Here is a 19983-nt window from a genome sequence, read left to right as displayed (position 1 = left end):
CTTGGAAGTGGTAACCTGGTATATAGTGAAAATGGGCTACATTCAACATACTGCTGAATGTGTATGTATATATTCTTGAGAAAAAGAAACATTTTAATGTATTTCTTTAATTATTTATTAAGGGATAATACATACTATTCTTCCCTTATACTATTATGCTTATACTATTCTTCCCTTACGCTTAGTAGTTCTAAGTTGTCAAGATTCATATAAAAAAAAAAAAAATCAAATATATAAGTATTATTCTAATACTTATACAGGGTAAATGTGGAGTTATTCAGAGTACATAAATAGATATATATTCCAATTATATATACATGTTTATTTGTCTTTTTATTTTTCCAACGCACCTGCTAACCTCTTCATCCAGGCTCCTTCATCAATACCAAGGTTGTTATAGATGATTTTCAATATGTTACCCAAAAGAGTGTTCATGTGCTCTGATGTCAAGGCTGTACAACACACTTCAGCTTTGTCAGGATTGTTTTCTGGCCCATGCTCCCACCAGTGTGACATGTAACTACAAAGCATAGGCAGTATAACTTCCATTATGTGTGGCATTTGTGTGTAGCGAATACCAGATTCTGCCAGTTCCACAATTTCTTCCATTAGCTTCACCAAGGAAGGAATATTTGGGCAAACTTCTTCTACGCTAGTAGGTAAATTAAGAACTATTAAAAAAAAAAATAATAAAATAAAATTAATACAGTAATTCACAGAAAGGAAATAATTCTCTCCAAGTGATACTCAATACCACTTTTTTTTTTTTCCCATTTCATTTATGCCTTTCTGATCCAAGGGAAAAATTAAAAAATAAAATAAAATGACAGGTGCTTTCACACTATTTAGCCATAAGCTGACTATATATAAGCTTCCATAACAAATCTTTCTATAATAAAAGTGGAAGCCTCAAAAATGAAATGATTAAATTTCAAAATTCCAATCAACACCAGCAGTTGAGAAAGTATTAATATAATGAACATCTCTCCACAACACATAACATGGGACATGGCTTTATTAATAGAAAAAGAAAAGCATTCCCTGAAATACCAAGTAGAAAAGATTTTGGGAAAATGACTTTTGGAAAAGAATTTTTGATTATAATGGTAGACTTTTCAGGTTCCTCGAATTGTCACTTCTTTCGTCTGAAAGGGATCTGCAATTTCCTGTTTGTTTGTTTGTTTTTTTTTTTTTTTTCTCCTGCTGGCCATTTCTTTCATGTACAATTAACTTTAAGTACATCCATTAGTTCATGAGTGTCTGACATCCTACAATCAGTGAATAAAATCGTACCAACACAGACTATGGCTAGATATAGTATTTTTCCAAAAACATTATTTTCTCTTAGCTAGGCTCAAATAGATTTTACAAACTCATTTTAGTGTCCTTATTAATTGCAATTAAGTGCATTTTTGGAAAATAAATTTAAATGTCTTTTAAAATCAAAGAAAACAAAGCTTATTGCCTTTCTACATACATAAGAAGAGCTGGAATATACAAGGTCAGTAAACATGGGTGTTCATACTTGCAAGATAAGATAAGATACTATAACTTTTCCAAAAATGTCTTATATCTGCCTTTCTTTTTAAATACAGGTGAAGTTATGCCATTATAAGCTGGCATTTTATGCACTGTCATTATACAAATCTGTGTTACAATTCACACACATAGGATTCTACACTTCTATTGTAGCTTCTGTTTACCTCTAGAAAAAATGGCACAAAGGTCTTCCACAACTGGTTTAGCATGAGAAATATCTAGAGTTTCAAAAGTGGAACATAAAAATATGCACAAAATAAACACATTGAGTGCTACTGGAATGTATCTATTCTGACTCATATTTGCAACAAGAAAAAACAGCTTATATACTATGCTGTAATACATTTATTTATTTTTTTTTTTTTATGTATACAGGCAAAAGTATTTCACTTTGATTGCAAGTATGTGTGTTTTAGGGATTCAATATTGCATACAAAAACTGAGGTACAGTTATTGATTAGAATATATAACTTCAGCATCAAATACACTATACCTGAGCTGTTAACAATGTATAAAGTCCTTATGACAAATTGATTCTGAAGTCATACCCATACTTTGGGTATAGTATCTCAAAATGAAAATATCAGTGAAAATACCTGCTCTGTCTCTTGCATTCTTGGTATTGTAAATTGAGTAGATATTATGTTTGTTCAAGTGAGTTTCCAAAAAAGCCACTGGAAAGGCACCTGAGAAAGCAGCCAAGCATTCTCCTAATGCTGATCGTTGCCTGTTAATAAACATCATTAAAGTTACACACTTTGTTGAATGAATATACTCTTTTGTAGTTGTAAATCAGTCTTCAGTTTATCCTTAGGTGTTCATCTCAAAGAGATAAGTCTATATATAATTAAGATTATCAACACAAGAAAAGGTAATAGAAAATGAAAAGTACAGCAAACTCTGCTAACAGATGAATTAAATGTCATGACATAAAAGGTCAAAGATGGACTACTTTGTGGAAAGTGAGGAATATGCAGGGAAAACAGATAATCATTATGATAATGACATTTCTTCTATTACGTTCCTATCAGCTTTGCTGATTTTATAATTAAGAATAAAATCACTGAATAGACTGATGCGTCAAGAGATCAAGTACGATGATCAGTGTATTAGAGTGATAAAATTAACTTTTTCTTAGATAAAATAAAAACTACAGATGAACTGAGTGTCATATTTTTACAGTTCCTCAGTTGGACCTTAATCAATTGATACTTTTAATCAAATCAGACTATTTTGTCTGTAACTTTTAGTTGAATTAAGTAATATATTTTGACAAATGTATAATATAATGTTTTAAGTATAATGCAATCAGTTCTGTAGATTCTGCTCAATATCTGAGCACATTTTTTTCTGTCAAGGTGTGTTTCCAAAAACCACAGCTCCCTGTATTCTTTTCTGGAGTACTTATATTCATTAAACGTAATATAAATACAGATAATAAAAATAGGTGAAAAAATTTTTCATCTTACCGCTCTACGTATATACTTTTGCTGGTTCCCAGTGCATACAAACTGGACAATATTCTGTAACAAGACACTTGAACATCTTCCACTGAATAAATGAAAAAATGATAGGTATCAAGAGAAACCTTCATTAAAATTATTTTGTCAACAACTGCATTAGTGACATTAAACTATCAAGGACAATCTATAGCAGCCATTCTCTAAACACAGAAACAGTCTTCTGAACATTCAGTGCCACAGTAGAAATCAATGGCATAGCAATAGCAATGCTGTAGGAACAACTTCTAATTGCAAAATCATTAATTGCTATAGAAAATGTATCAATATATCTTTTCTAGTTTTTTTTTTTTTTTTTTTAATCACTTTCACTTTGAAAAATTGCATGGCAAACCAAAATTCCTGAGAGCATAAAAAAACTAATAATTTTAAGATTGATTTACAAACGTAACACCAGTGCATTTAATACAACACAGAGGAAACAAAAGGGCATTAAATATGTATTTAATTATTTTAATCACAGTTCATATTTTTTAAATTCAGACCTAGATAGCAGTTAATAGCATCTACTTAATTTACATTTTAGACCAACAGATAGGATAAAAAAGAGAATTAATGCCTTTGGTTCTTCTGAATACTCCACCAAATCATGTTTCGAAATTAAAAACATTTCAATCATGGAAATGTGAGGTTCCTCTCAACATCTATTTGAAAAAAAGAGTTTCCTGTATAATATGTAGTACTAGTGTCACAATAATATAAGTACCATCAATAAGGACAACACTCCAATTCTTTCCATATTTTTATTTTACAACTTTTCTATTCTATCCCACAGTGCCATAATTTTTACCTAATATGCAATGAAATTTTGGAACTAAAACAGAACTTACACATAATGTGTTTGGAAAGTCTAGAAGAGGGTTCAAAGTAACACAGTCTCATTCTTTACTACAATGTGTTTATAGTTCTGTTAATCTTTTAGACCTGAGTATTTTTATGCAATAACAACAACCTTGGATACACTAATGCACCTTTACACATGATCATGCTATGTACTACTCTATAAATGTAATACAAGCACCAGGTCAAGATACCTGTCATCAGAATATTATAAATAAAATAATCTTATAATTAGGTGTAATTTAAACTAATAGTTTTCTGAGTTTGTGAATGCTAATATTGGGAGTTTAACACCAATGTGAGATATATGGTATAAATGATGAAGATAATCTCACGAGGAAGAAAGTATGAAAATCTTATCACTAAGTTCCAAAACACACAATATCAGAGAACAAAAATTAAACAAAGCATATTCATGCTTGAAAAACAATATTTATAATGAGGTAGTAACAGACAAAAATAGATAACTTTTTCTGGATACTGTTGGAAACTCCTGAATTTTACAGAAATAATTTATTAAAAGAACTGGATATTTATGTCTCAACACATCCATCCATCAGCACAGCTCTAAAATTTCAAAAACAGTTCTTCAAGACTGTTTTAAATAATGATTTTTCTAAGGTCTTCTTTTTTCTAAGGTCTTCTTTCCAGAGAATTCCATAAATGAGATAGCTATACAGAAGCAGAACAGCTTGCTTTGGCATACACTGGCCAGCAGAATTCCTATGGAGTTCCTAAAGCACATAGCATTAAAATTTTGTTTTCACAGAATCACAGAAACACCAAGGTTGGAAAAGACCTCCAAGATCATTCAGTCCAACCGTCAGCCTATCACCAATATTTCCCACTAAACAATGTCCTTCAGTACAACATATAAATGTTTCTTGAACACCTCCAGGGTTGGTGACTCCACCATCTCCTGGTGTTACGGACTAAAATAATTTGTCCTGAAGGGATTGGGTTTGGGAAAATGAATAACACTGACTCTATCACAATTAGAATATCCATAAAAATGAAATTACATACATTCCTTTCTTTAGTGACTGAATTCTTCATTTCTTCCACTTTTATTTATGATCTGAGATACACCTACATACAGATACTGCTAGATTGGGAATGTATACCAGGAAACCTTTGCTTCAGCAGTGTGTCCTCAGTTATGAACAGAGCAAAGACAAATTAACTTCAAGTAACTTTTCTCAGTGACAAAAAAAATCAGTGAATCTATAGTAGAGATAATATGAAAGCCTTCATAGCCATATCTAAACAGTTACAGAAAGTCCACTAAAACCTGCAGATTGTTCTAGATTATTTATCACAAAGGTTTACTCAAAATTTTGCCCTTCTCTAATTGAAATGAGAGCCTATTAACACTTACTATATATTATGAGTATATTAATGGCATAGCATTTCTAAATTATACGTACATATCAAATCTTCCCCAAACTGGTGCTGTCCAATATGTTCAAATAATGAAGATAGCACTGGAAGGAGAGCCACTGTGGTATAATTAATGATTTGTGTAACTCCCTTGGGCTGGTTTCTGCTGTGTGTAAACTGGCCTTGCTTAAGATTTTCCATTGTTTTCTCCAGATCCTCAGCAGCATTGTCCAAAAATGCTCTCAATGCCATCTTAACAGACTCCAGACCAGTTTTCATCACAGTTCTGTATGCAAAGAAAATGAAGCAGAATCTTTCATTAGACAAGTGTGGAATAAAGTCTAGTCTTGGTTTCTACGAAATAGATGACAAAGATCTGAAGAAAAATCTTCTATCTTCCAAGATTATAAAAGTTCCTCATAGCAGAACAAGCTAATGAAAAAAAATGTTTCATAGGTGCACAACATAAGGATTTTTATTTGGTTTTCCATTGTAAAAATTCAGATCCTTTTTAACACAGGGAATAATTTGCTCAACATTAATTTGGCAATGAAGACAGACTCAGAGAGAGATTCAGTGCACTCCAGGTGCACTTAACTCCTGATTTATTTACTTTTTAATAAGCAGCATAAACAAAGGAATGTCTTTAATGTTATCGTGGTTTTGAGACAATCACATGATAGAAGCAGATGGAAGAACAGTCAGCAATTCCTTGACACCACTGATCTGAACTGAAACTTGACGTGTAACTTACAAATACTGTTCTGCCAAAATCTAGATAGGTAAAACAAGTAATTAACCTATTTTGAAAGTGGAAATTCTTTTCAGTACTGTAACTTCTTTCCTGACCATTGAAATGCTGTAGCCTTACACAAATCTGACTGGATATTGTTTTCTTTTAGGTTACACTCTTTGTACTGTAGGAAATATGTTCAGTATTACCTGGCATCCAAGGTCTGGCCCAATATGTGAAGACAGTTGACTATTGATGTTGCATCATTTCCTAAATAGGAAGGAAAATTACCCACCAATTTAGCTGAGCATACTTTAGAGCATACCTACAGTCTGCTAAATTATTATATAAATTAAATTATATAGCAGAAGAGTAATTCAACTTTTGTAAAATTCTGACAGGCAAGTTAAAAAAACATGCAGTTTGTTCTCTTATTCTTGTTTGCACAAATTCAGTAAGTAGAGGCAGTTAAGCATCTCTCATCAAATAGCTGAGGCAATCAAGAAGGAAGCACTTCAGTGTGGTGTTAATTGGAGTTATAGTGCATTGTGTAGTTTTCATTTAATTTTATAAACTTTGTTATAATTGATCCAAGTTTATCAGAACATTTATCTTCCTCCTCTCAGGAAAATAAAAGCTACTTAAAAGCTGCTATTGCAACTCTGACATAAAGAGAAGACTTATTTAAAACATATCCAAAAAGGTTAGCTCCCTAGTGTTACCAATAGGCTGTAACTATTTATAGAAGAAGCAGATCTGCTTTCTACATGAGTAACAGTCTCTGCTGTTATATATATTACAGTCAAGGATGTAAAAAGAGAACTTACATGCCTTGTATGAACATGCACAGCCTCCGATGTTGGCATCTATATGTCACCTCTAAGTTCACATTTTAAATCCAGGACAGATTTGGGCTTAAAAGTTTGATCCATAGTTTATATATATATTTTAAATGTAAATCATTGCAAAAAATGAAAATATTTTTTCTTCCTTCCGTATAGTTCAAGCTTCTCAATTAAAAATAAATAAATAAATGAAACAGACTGAAAGCTTCGGATAGATTTCTGAAAATATTGTCAGCTGTACTAAATAACAGTGGTTATTTCACTGGAAAACATCAGTAAACATAATATTTAAAGAAGCAGCTGTTTCATTCAAGTAAATATTTTAAAAGCTAAGCTGCAAGGAAGGAATGGGAGGTTTATTGCAGTACTCTGAACACTGTCCCATTTTACCAAAATTAGGGGGTACTGTTGCAGTGTATACCCACAGTAGAGTAGATTAAACAAACCTGAGCCACAGCTTCTATGACTGCCATCAGCCATGCAGACCCATCCTTTTTGCACTGGCAGTAATGGTCATGCAGTGACATAACAACCAAATGATAAAGATGGGAAATCACAAATGAATTCTACACAAAAAAAGTAACTGTACCCATAAAGATTAAGGTTTTTGTCAGCTCCCATTTTTGACAATCCCTATGTTTTCTCTTTATTATTTTACTACTCTTGTTACATGAATGCAAGCACTGACAAAAAAAAGATATCAGGACCATGGTAATGACAGCAGAGATAGAAGCACTCAAGGCAACCCTAGTATAGACTGTAGATTGAACTGTCATGCAAAGTATGCATATTCTGTAAGGTACAGTGGAGTACACAGATGCTTATTCTATTTCCTGGAAAGTAACATTGGTTACTGGGTAACACTGAAGGATTTGAGTGTTTTCTTTTCCCCCTCTAGTAATAAAATCATTGTAAGTTCTATTGAGGTATGAAAAATACCTTATAAACCAATATTATGTTATGCAAGGTACAACGTTTAAAAGAGCCAGCTCCAGTGCCTCACCCCAAAACAAGATTTCAACAACTAGCTTAACTCAAGCAAGATGAATAACAGTTTTGAATCTCCCAAAATTTTAGTATTAATTTGTTTTGTGGTAACAAACTACAGTTTTAGTCACACCGCCACTCAGTTAAAATACCATACATTCAGTTTGGAATTGTTTAGTTTAAATTTACTGGAAACCAGCTCTGAAGGCCATTTCTACATCTGCCATAAATAGATGTAGCTGTAGTTTAGCAACATAATACACTCTTTTCCCTATTTAAGAAGAATTTGCAAATTTTGGAGACTTTTCAAAATAAATCAGTTTGAGAGGTGGGTTTACATAGCTGAATGTTCCTAGCAATTTGCAGATTTTGGAAGCTAGACAGGTATAGGCAAATTAATGAGATACTACTACATTTCATTCAGTGAAACAAGTGAGGGCAACCAGTTAACCCACTCTGTAAAAGAAACAGAGAGATATACATTTTTCTTAGGAATAAGCATACAGTGTGCTCAGCAAACTGGAAAAGCCTTTCACATGTTCATCTTGGGTATGAGAGTAGAATTCCATGACCATGAAAAATTGATGTACTACAGTTTAGCCACTTTTATCAACATAACCCTGAAATCAGTCTTTCTAAACTATCATGAAAATTCCATCCTGAAGTGTCTCTCTTTGTTTATTATCTCAGAAAGGATTTGTTACAAAATCAGAAAATATAACTTGCTATGAAATGCAAGTTTAGATTCTGTGGCAATTCAGAGTCTTACTTCTGTTTGATGTCATGCATTTACTTGTTTTCATCAAAGCAAACAACAACAAAGGGTAGTGGGGTTTTTGTATATTACGTAAAACTTCTAAAATTCATTAAAAAAAAGAAATTAATCCTTTTAAATTTAACATTTCAAGAATCAGTTTGTTTCCAACCTGAGCTCAGAAGTGAACTTCAGAAGGCAACTTTTTTTTTTTTTTTTAACTTGAGTTATAAGATCTGAAATTAGGGGGTTTCTAATAAAAATAGTTTTGTTAGTATTATCAAATTTAAGTGTCTATACGTACCTTCATTAAATTAACATTATTTTTATTAAATATATTTTTATTTTTCAGAAGCCTGAAAGCTTTGTAGGAAATATTCCAATTGCAGAAATAAATATGTAGCATATAAAATTCCTTTCAATCATGAAAAGAGAGCAGACAAGTACAATTCAGAGGATAAAAGCTTAAACATCCACAAAAATCAGTGGATACATGCAAATACAAGAATAATAGTTCAAGAGGCTGAGGTTAAATGCATCCCAACAGCTATTATAAACAATGATCCCAAGAACTGTACCACAGTGCAGTATCTGAAGTGACGTCCTACATATTTTAGAAAGCAATATTCTTTATATATCAGGAAGGAACAATTTTTACTTTACTGAGAAAATGCCATGGCTGTTGATGCCAGGATGGGAAGGACCCTAACAAATTCAGGATCTAACTAGGCAGAGAAAGCCTTATGTCTTTTCTTTGGAGCTTTTCTGATTAATTTCTGAAGTTAGCCAAAATGAGGAAGCAAAAGCAGGGCATTCTCATCTGATGTTTATTCAACAAACTTTTGTTCCACGTAACATAGCACTGCACTACTTGTATGCAGATATTTTTAATTACGAATTCGTACAGAAAAAATGTGTCACCAGTAGTTTCAGTAGTATCAAAAGTGAATCAAGCCACTAACAGAAACCTGCTTTTTAAATTGAGAAAATATAAATTCAATGCAGATGCAAATCCTCCTGATGCAGAAATATGTTTGCAGCTCTCAAACAAACAGCAAATTATTGGGTGAATTCTACTTTCAAACTCTAATTTATGCTTTCAAGAAATAATAAGCCCAAGCTGAATTACAGTTCTATAATCTTAGTAACAATCTTGGATATCAGATCAGATGCTTAAGTTCACTCTAGAAGATATTTTTGTTTAATCTTTTCATTTTATCAAGACTTATACAGAGTTTACAGTATAGGACTTTTACTAATGACTTTAACATATGCAGCTGTATCTTCAGCATTCACAACAAATATAAAACACCTGCACACAATGTCAATAAAATAGCAAATTCCACAACATCCAAAAAGCTTATTATCAAGCAACTCTTGCTCATTCAAGGAGCCTCTATCTCCAGCTGTATTCTGTGCTGTCCTAATAAGCTTTTTCCCTCTTCTACACAGGCCTTTTGATCCAGTTGGGTTTTCCAATATGATTTAATTAATTGTCAAGGTAAGGCAAGCTGTAAGATTACTTTGACTTAAGTTAGTAGGTTCACAGTTGCAACCATGCTCCAGAGTCTTATTGTAATCTTGTCATAACTAATGGGAAAACTACAGTATATTTCTGTGCTGGCACAAAGATTTTGTATTCACTTAGTTACTGCATACTAGGAAACTTGAGTTGAAAACCCAATGATAGACACCATGCACTATCTGACACCATCTGTCCTAACTCCTTCTGCTATTTGAATCCAACCCAAAACAGAAATTAAGCAAGCTGAAACATGAAACAAACTTTCCTTTAGTACTCGAAGAAATTACATTGAATTCAATGTTGAACTTGAATTGTCATTCATTTTAGGAGAAAAAAATAATCAGAAAAATAAATTCATGCAGCAACAACAAAATATTGATAAAAAACTTAATAGTATACCTAAACTAGTTCATTCTTAGAAGAAATAACCTTGTTTATAAACCATAGCTTATGCACAGGTTGGTGACATATTCCATCCTTTAGAAAAAGCTACACCACCACACAGCTGCACAAATAACTCAATTCTTTTTATGACCTTTTGATTTAACAATAAAACCCATTCACTTCATCCCAAAACATATTTAAAAGCAATGTCCACAAATAACTTCTACGCTTCCTTCTGAGCTTAATGGCTTTTGTAATAGTTTGTAAGCTTTTTACACACCACAATGCTGCATCAAATTAGCTGCTTCTCTTCATTTTTTGATGAAATTGAATGAAATATGTAGAAATTGAGTTAGATGCATGTTATCTTAATCAAATTTTAGTCAGATAGATGATTACCCAATTAGATATATGCATGAATGCTGAATTTTGCAGTGCACTCATTAACTGCAGAAGCTACATCATTGGACATGTAGTACTATTTCAACTATCCTATTATCATGGCATAAGAAAAATTTGCAGTGTAAATAACCGTCGCCATGCATTGCATGTAGTACTTATACTATATGGAGACTTCAAATTAACTTCAATTAAGTGATTTTCATATGAAGAAAGACAAACACCCAGCCCCTGATAGATTCACACAGTACCAGAGATATAGTAGATATACATATGTGGAGTAAAAGCACATCTGGGAATGTTTAAGATTTCCACAGAACATCACTACGCATTTCAGCCCACTACTAATTTTCCTTAAACTTCCAATACAAATGTGCAGTTGTGATACTCCACTTTTTCCAAGTGAATTATAATATGTAACTATAATTAACTCAGTGATTTCTTTTTTTTTTTTTTTAAAGAAGGAAATCCAGATATTAAGACATACAGAAAACAAAATAACCCCCACCCCAAAAAACTGGTAACTACAAAAGCTTTTCAATTTCATCTAATAAGTTCTGTGATCTACCAGCCTAAACAATTAGTGGTCTGTGAAGACCACGCATTTCAGCCATGCAGCATGCAACAAAGCAGCACATAACGCAATGCAAAAATGGCAAATAAAATCAAGAGATGGCCATGCTAGTATTTGTCAAGGGTCTCCTTACCAAACAGTGAAATCCTATGCCTGACAAGAACTCCAAGTTTGCAGAACAGGCTGAAGACAAAAGAAAAATAAAAGAGAAGGAAAAAAGAAGATAAAAGGGGGTAAGGGGGAAGAAAGAAAAAATAACAGCTGATATATGAGCAGGAAAAGCAACATGATGTCACGCAGAAAGAATCAATTATCTGAGCAGAATGTGGGACAGAGTATTAAAGAAAGAGATTTTAAGTGCACATCCTTAACAAACATGGTTAAATAAGCACATATTGTAATTAAAAAAAATAAAAAAAACTAAATCAAATTAAAAGCAAAGCTAACTAATATAAAAGCGTCTTATATGAAAACCCACAAGGAAATTACCATTAAAGCTTTAAGAAGTAAAATATGGTAGGATGCTATTCAGGATGTCACTGACAATTTGAAAACGAAAGGTAAAGAAATCAAATTAATTGAAGTGTTTGATGGCAAATGTTTAACTAATCCAACTTGGATCTCGCCATCTTGAGATCACAGTGTGAATCTTTTAAATACAGTGATTTCCAACATCACTTAACATGAGAAACAACATAAATTGATGTGAAAAATAACCCCTTACGTGGTCAAAAGTAAACACAAATGAATATCATCAGTGATTTAATTTCATATCTGTAAAATACTTTTTGTGTTGATGAGAAGCGTCCCATTCTGAACAATAAAGAATGAAATTTCACATTAATTCACAGAAGCAGAAGCACACTGCCCTACCCATATTAAGCTGGCCTCCAAATATGGGAGAGATCTGCGCAACCTTTACGACTCAGTCCACTCTGAGAATTTTCTCCAACAGTGATAAATTTTGGTCCTATTTTTGTGCTGTAAAAACCCTCATCTGCTAGAATGATATGAACAATATTCTCTCTGTTTATGAGGGCTTCTCCAAAAGCAATGACCCTTATTTTATTGTGCTGTTCATGACATCAGAGGCAGAAGGTGGTGTTAATGGCTGTACAGGCTGAATCTTCTACCAATATTCCACTACATTTTATTGCTCTGCAGCAAAGCATGGTCTGGCACACGGCATCTGACACGTAAGTGTATATGAAGCAAATGCGTATAACTGCATTACTCCATGCAGAAAAAATGGCACCTGCTGACATTCATCAACACCTGCTGAATGTTTCAGAAAATCAAATAGAGGATGTGAGCACAGTGCATTTCAGCAGCAGTGACAGTGACAGTGCATGACCTTTATTGGTGCAGATTTTCACGAGAACACTATGAAGATTCTTGTTCATCCCTGGAGAAAAAGCATAGCTAATGATGGTGACTAAGTTGAAAAATAGTGTTTTGTAGCTGAGAATGTGCTCTATCATCTAGTGTTATTGTGCTCTTTGTGTCTGCTGCAGTTTCCAAAGAAATGAATCGGAGGCATTACTTTTGGAGCACCCTACACATTAAGCTATGTTAATTATTATTTAATTATTTTATAATTGCAGTCATATGGGCCAGTTAGCAACCTCTGATTTAAAAGCACAAGACACATAAGCATGTTTGCAGTCTTTGGATAAGATCTGCACGTCGCTTCATTGACAGATGAGAGCTCACGTGACAAATGGAAACACTGATGTCCAGAATCAAAATGGTCAGGTTAATGTGCTGCTGAATCCACCTTATTAGCCAGTGCCATTATAGTGATCCATTATAGCAAGAGTAACTGCACTGTTTCAGAAAAGATTCTGATTGGTGCATGGTGCAGGTTCTTTGTTCATCTATACCACAAGGCAGATATATGCTACATATCCTTCTATGAGGATTCGGTTCATCTAGTCCAATAAGAAAAGCTGTACAGAGGTATATTATCATTGTAGAAATCCTGTTTCCCTTCCCATAACGACATTAATCAGCTTTCAATCTATCTTTTTTTATCAGCACACAAATGCTACTCAACTTACTGTACAATTCAGCAGATGCTGTTTCCACAAGATCAAACTGAATCTGTTATGTCCAGTGTAACAACTGTAAGTTCAGGTGAAAAAAGGAAAAAAAAAAAAAAAAAAAAAAAAAAAAAAAAAAAAAAAAAAAAGGAAAAAAAAAGGTACAAAAATCCGCAGTTTCCAAGTGGTTAGTACGTACTTAGTACTTCTGGACTCACATCCAGAACTAATTTGACACAACTGCAAAAATACAAGGATTCTAAGGTAGTATAATGGAGAAGAAATGCAAAAAAAATCATTCCTGAAGAGGCTGGTTACAAATACATAAAAGATAATTCCATGATATTTCAGAAAGAGGTATGACCCATGTGTTCCCCTAGGACTGGCCTAGATTTAATGTGCTTGCTAAACTAAGAATGGTTGTAGCACTTGCTGACAATCAAAATGACACTCCTTCCTAGTTTAAAGAATGTAAGTTTGTCTTCATTGGAAAAAGACAGCAGTCAGAAGCTGCCCTTAATTCAAAGGAAAGTCTAGATAAGATTTTCACCCAAACCAAAACTCAGAGGACCTAAAATTCAGCTTTGAAAAATTTCCTACAATCTGGAGAGCATAGGAGAAACAAAAATGTCAAACTACTAAAACAACTCAAAACAACACTTTCAAAAATGGATTACATAATGCAGTCGTATTGGCCTATCAGTTAAGAAATAAACTCCACAAGATTTATCCGATTTGCATGTGTTTTACTGACTTTGTCTGACACTTCTAGATGGAAAAAAAACTGAATTGTGTTTAGCAGCACCTCTGATCTTTTGATGAGCTACATGTTCAAGAATGTCATGCATACAGCTAGACAGCATAGGTGCAGAATTCCTGAATCCATAGAGCATGTGTTCATATTTCCTTGTTGATATGGGATATATTGAAGAGTCTTTACTTAACAACTGCTAAAATGTTCTAATCCAGTATATTATAGACAGAAATAAAGCAGCTTTAGATGCATGCATTATAAAATAATTGTTTAGCTCTTTGAGGAAGGCCATTCAGCCAAGCTACCAGATTAAATCATCTCATGAGATGTCAGTCAAGAGCAACTTTTTATGCTCAGTATTGCTGCTAGAAACTCTACTCAATATTCATACAATGTTGCAAAACCCTTATGTATGTATGATGATCAACTGATTGTCTACTAGAGCTACAATTTAGTTTTGCCCAATAACAACCACAGGGGCATCCGTGACACCTGTATTACGCAGGTACACAGATGGGCCTCCGTTAAATTTGTACTCCTCATTACTAAGCAGGAAAAATGGCTTTCATAATTCAACCAGAAATGAGATTAAGAGAAAACGTTCTGGGAAGATAGTCTAATAATGGATAACTTCAGAGGAGAAAGAACATAACTCTCACTTTACTTTTCATGGGGACAGTAATAATGATATCTTTCTGAAATTCAGTTATTGAAAAATTTTCCTTCAAATCTAAATAAAATGTAGGTATGTATTGAAGCAATTATTCCTATTTCCAACAGTGAGAACTGATACACAATTATATATCTCATACAACAGACGTATTGTTTCTCATAAAATAAGTTTCCTACATTTGAAAATTACCATTACTACCTTTAATACATCACATAACCTTAATTCTGGAGTCTTCCTCATTTCACACAATGAATTTTCTCAAAAGGGAAAGGCAGTAAAAAAAGGTTAATTTTTGCTTTTGTAAAAATGTTTCTCAGCCTCCCAGTTCTCACCTCCCCACCACAAATTGCACCATTTAATGACACATATACATATATGTATACAAATTAACATTATTTTAAAACTTACCTCGTCACCATTTCTTTCTCCTTATTAGAGGCATGGCCTCCACTGCTGAGAGGCCTACTTGCTGCAGATAAGAAATACAAGCGATGATTTTTGAAATACTGATCAATCAAAGGGAGCACAACCTGAAATTACATCAGAAAGAGGCAGTTATCTCAGTGATTTCTTAGTTATGTCCTCTATTACTCTTTGTAAGTCACCACTACAGACAGGAGATTTCAAATGTGTTTTCTCTTTCAAATTCCCAATATATTTATCTAGTATCTATTTTCTAAAAAAATTTCTTTATTATCCAAGATACTTAAAATATCAGGAAAAGCAGCAAAAAAAAAAAAAACAACAACAACAACAAAAAACCATTATCTTTTACACTAGAACTGTATTTTCTTTAGGAGGAATATAGAAAAGGAAGCATCATTTCATTTTACCTCACAATTTAATATTTGTTCAATACTATACACCTGGACACAACTATTGCTGTTCGTGTCTTTCATGTAGGGAGGTTTCATTAAAACAATCCCTTGGAACTGTCTGTACACTAATGGCACTTAATACTACACACTCTCAAACAAAACTCCAAAAATACCCTTGCTCATTAAGGGCTTGTCCACTGAAGTTTTCTTATGATCGCTTCCTTTCAGGTACATGGTCAAAAAAGTGACAAAGTAAATGAGCACAGAAAATAGTACATTATAGGAGTACTGGAAGAGATTACTATTTACTGCAAACATAACAGGGCTAGAAAACATTGCAAATACCTACCTGTGCCTATTCACTAATGAACTGAAAAGGCACTTCGAACATGCAAGATCCAGACAAGGTTTTTAGTGCTGAAGCAAGAATCAGATTTTCTTAAGTTCTCCTTGGCATATGAAGGAGAATTGGGCTGTCAGGAACCTTAAAGATCAACAATGGAATGTGCAAAGTCCCTCATCTGGGGAGGAATAACCCCAGGGATCAATAAATAGTGAGGGCTGACTGCCTGGAAAATAGCTCTGCAGAGGAAGACCTGGGGTCCAGATGGACATGAAGTTAACCATAAATCAACAATGTCTCTGCTGCAAAGAAATCAAACAGCAACCTGAGCTGAGTTGGGTAGAGTTATAAACGATGCAAGATGAAATACAAGAGGTTCTGTCCAAACATACAGAAAGACTTTTTTAAAACAAACAAATTAAGCCAAAACAAACAACAAAAAACCACAACTGTGAGGTTGACTAAGCACGAGCACGTGTTGCTCTGACGGGCTGTGGAGTCTCCCTCCTTGAAGATATTCAGAAGCCATCTGGACAGAGTACTGAGAACTTTGCTCTATTTGACCCTGCCTGTGCAGTAGGCCTGACTAGATGACTTCCAGAGGTCTCTTCCAACCCTCAACCATTTTGTGATTCTATGATGAAGACATCAGCATTGTTTTAAAATAAGGAAACAGATAAGGAAGGTAACACTGAAAGATACACACAACTGGCTGGTTCCAATAAACATTGCTCACATTTAGCTGCCTAAAGACTGTAAAAACTAACTACTGAACTACATTGTCAGTAAACAGAAAATGTAGGGAGGTTATAACATCAGATGATTAATTATGTAGAATGGAGTAAGAGAATAAAGAAAGTAAGAATAGAATCCTGTAATTTTTATCATGATTATACTTCATTCCTAGTATTTTCAAGCTATTTTTATTACTATTGCTTTCAGTTATTAAATGAACAACATTAACACAGAAGGGTGCAAATAAAACAGTGATGATCAGGTTCACCAACATATCCTTTCTCAACTACTTACTATGCTGACAAATAATATGCAAAGTTATACTGTACTTTGGCAAAAAACTTGATTTCTTGTTCATATGGGAAATGCTCTCCTTTGCCTCTGCTGCCACCATCTGAAGAGAGAAGAAAATTACGTTTCGTATTACAAATCCTAATTACAGTCTACTCTGCATTTTTTCTTAGAAAATGTACAATACAGTTAAAAAATATCAGTAGTCTTTAGATATTAATTTAATATACTACAAATAATGAACATCAAGTTAAGGATACATTTTATGACTACCTCATGAGAAGAAAAGAAACAACAAATAAAGAAGAAACAAACAAAAAACTTATTGCATTTTTACAGACTTTGTTTAAACAACAGAATGAATTATTAGATGTAGCCAACAGAAATAAAGCTTACTTCTCTTCCCCCTATTGCTATAATACTCGCATATTGTTTTTAAGAGAATTGAGCATACAGAAAACATTTATCCTTTTTTCATTAACTTCTTTCTGCTTATTCACAGAAGTACAGGAATAGCATTTGTCCCACCAGTGTTTCTAGTTTTCCAGAATTCAGTCATTTCAACTTTTGCAGTTCTGCCAAATCTATCTAATTAACTAGAAAATGAAGCAATGATTATTAGGCAGTAACAGCAAAAGTTACCATGTGATTTATGAAAGCCAGACTTTTGGTAATGTAGGCAATCATGAAACATAATCACTCACAAATTTGATAATTTTAACTTTAAAATCAGACAAGTATTTGGATGAGTACTGGTTTATTTAATCTTTCTGCTGCTCCTGCCTTAATGATTTCAATTACAGCACGCATGCCCTGACATGAGGTACAAGATGTATGATGTGGCTTTGTAATTCCAAGGTCAAACAAAAGCTGCTTCTTGCTCCAATTCTTTCCTTTTAACTGCTCTCATAAGAATCTGATCTGGGCCAAACTATTACTTAATCTTTAAGAAAAACAGATTTTTCCTTCACAGAGATATTTCTCCTCCAGAAAAACAGTTGAAATTTGTACAAATGACTGGTTTAATTTTCTCTGTGAAAAAGAGAATAGATGTGAATAGTAAATACCAGTGCTCACATGTGACAGGTTATCAATTTGTTTACAAATTCAAGGGAACATCTTATTTTGTTTTTCAAACAATGAAAATCATAAATTTTGTCTGAATACTTATCATCTGAAGAATGAATGTGGAAAACTGGAATGAATGTGAAATATGTAACTTTCCAAAATTTGTTATCATCATCAAATGCAGAAAGTTAGAGCAAAAAGTCCTGGTCCAAGAATTTATTTTTTTGAAATTTTTAAGTTGTTTTTATGATTTCAAACATCTTGGGAATTCATAGAAAATTATACAAGGAGTACTGTACCAAATTCCAAAATGTACTGATGAGCTTCATCTACATATCTTATAAGCTGCTGGAGGAAACTGTAGGCAAAGCGTTTCTCAATGGAAGGTGTGTCCAATTCCAGGTCCTTAAGTCCTCTGAAATAAGAGCAAGTCAATTTTTAATGTAGCAGAAGGCATAAAATCAGTCTTAACTAGTCTGAAGCCATTTTCTGTACTAATAATAAACTGCTCACTAATATAGGAATTGTTGTTTAAATTAAACAGTTCTGTTACACTTATTTAGGTTTTAATCAATTTCTTAAGATGTAATTCAAGTTTCCCAGGTAGAAGGTTATAGAAAAAGAGAACTGATGACTTAGATTAATATTATTCCAATTACTTTCCCTTATTTATAAGGTATTTCCATCTTTAATGTCTTAATGTCTTCCATTGATTGATTTTTGGCTGAGAGAATTTCAAAGCTGCCAAAGCACTTCAAACAATCATGCCAGAAAAAAAAGTTAGTCTGCCTCACCAGGAGTTTTGCCTAAAATTGTGTTTGAAAAGGAGAAATTTTTAACAGCTATCTATCACTTGTGAAAAATCAGAGTAAAAACAAAAAGAACTTCTAAAACTGTAATTTACTTTATCTTTTGGACTATGTTCCAAAAGTTCATCTTCTTGCAACAAACCAACAATTAACCAGTGGATAATGGATTCGTGATGTAGGCTTTTGTCTTCCATCAGTAATCTGGTAACAACATAAGCTTTGGTTTTTGCTTTATTGACTGAGCATAAGGAAGTTATGCTTTACCAGTAAAAGCACTCCTCAGTTAGAGGCACAATGTCTACAAATAGTTATTTTGCAACTTAGGGCACATATACCTACTGAATATATCTGTCTTTGTATTGCATATTTCTCCTCTAAAAAAGAACATTGCTGATGATTGGATATAGTTTTATTACCTGGAGACTACATATCCATTAATCTGTAGAAATTTCAGAATATCCTGTGCTTTTTCTCTGTCCTTAGCTTTTTCCTTGGCTGTGAGTGTATCATAAGGAACAAGAAGGGGATGGTTTCCTCCTCCTACTATGGAATATCAAGAGAATTAAAAGGCAGTTTAAGAGCATCTGTTGACATAATATTACCTGATATGCAAAAATACTGTTGTAATAACACAGCATGCTATGGTACAGTCTAGCCTGAAGTACCAACAATTCATTTTTATGTTTCCTTACCAAAAAACACCCTATATTTCTGCAAAATATTTAGATATAAACTTTAGACGTGGCTACATACATGCTTTTAATATAAACAGCTGCTGCAAAAACCAGAAAAATATGTTGGACTTGGAATCATGAAATCATTATGGCTGCAATAGACAATGATAATGAAACATAGACCTGCTATCTTAATGAAAGAAAAAAAAAAATGAAATAGGAAAGTGCCTAACTGTTATGAACATGCATTATCATTGCAACTTGGTTGAAACTGAATGTATTTCAATAAATAAGAA

At 33.2% G+C, this 19983-nt stretch overlaps 1 protein-coding gene across 6 annotated transcripts in view; it reads right to left on the bottom strand.

The window, feature by feature from the left end:
* RYR2 (ryanodine receptor 2) overlaps positions 1–19983 on the bottom strand; it is a 342228-nt gene that overhangs the window by 71621 nt on the left and 250624 nt on the right. For all 6 annotated transcript variants that reach the window (XM_048936711.1, XM_048936713.1, XM_048936712.1 and 3 more), the window contains 10 exons: positions 19430–19556; positions 18504–18619; positions 17175–17239; positions 15358–15479; positions 11614–11663; positions 6222–6282; positions 5327–5565; positions 3009–3090; positions 2136–2266; positions 351–671 (listed from right to left, as the gene is read on the bottom strand). In XM_048936711.1, the coding sequence (XP_048792668.1) occupies positions 351–671; positions 2136–2266; positions 3009–3090; positions 5327–5565; positions 6222–6282; positions 11614–11663; positions 15358–15479; positions 17175–17239; positions 18504–18619; positions 19430–19556 (1314 nt within the window). The remainder of the gene's footprint in view (positions 1–350; positions 672–2135; positions 2267–3008; positions 3091–5326; positions 5566–6221; positions 6283–11613; positions 11664–15357; positions 15480–17174; positions 17240–18503; positions 18620–19429; positions 19557–19983) is intronic.

This window comes from Lagopus muta, chromosome 2 (genome assembly GCF_023343835.1).
Source record: "Lagopus muta isolate bLagMut1 chromosome 2, bLagMut1 primary, whole genome shotgun sequence".
Lineage (NCBI taxonomy): Eukaryota > Metazoa > Chordata > Aves > Galliformes > Phasianidae > Lagopus > Lagopus muta.
Note: the sequence above shows the minus strand (reverse complement) of the source record. Positions and strands in the feature narration are given on the sequence as shown.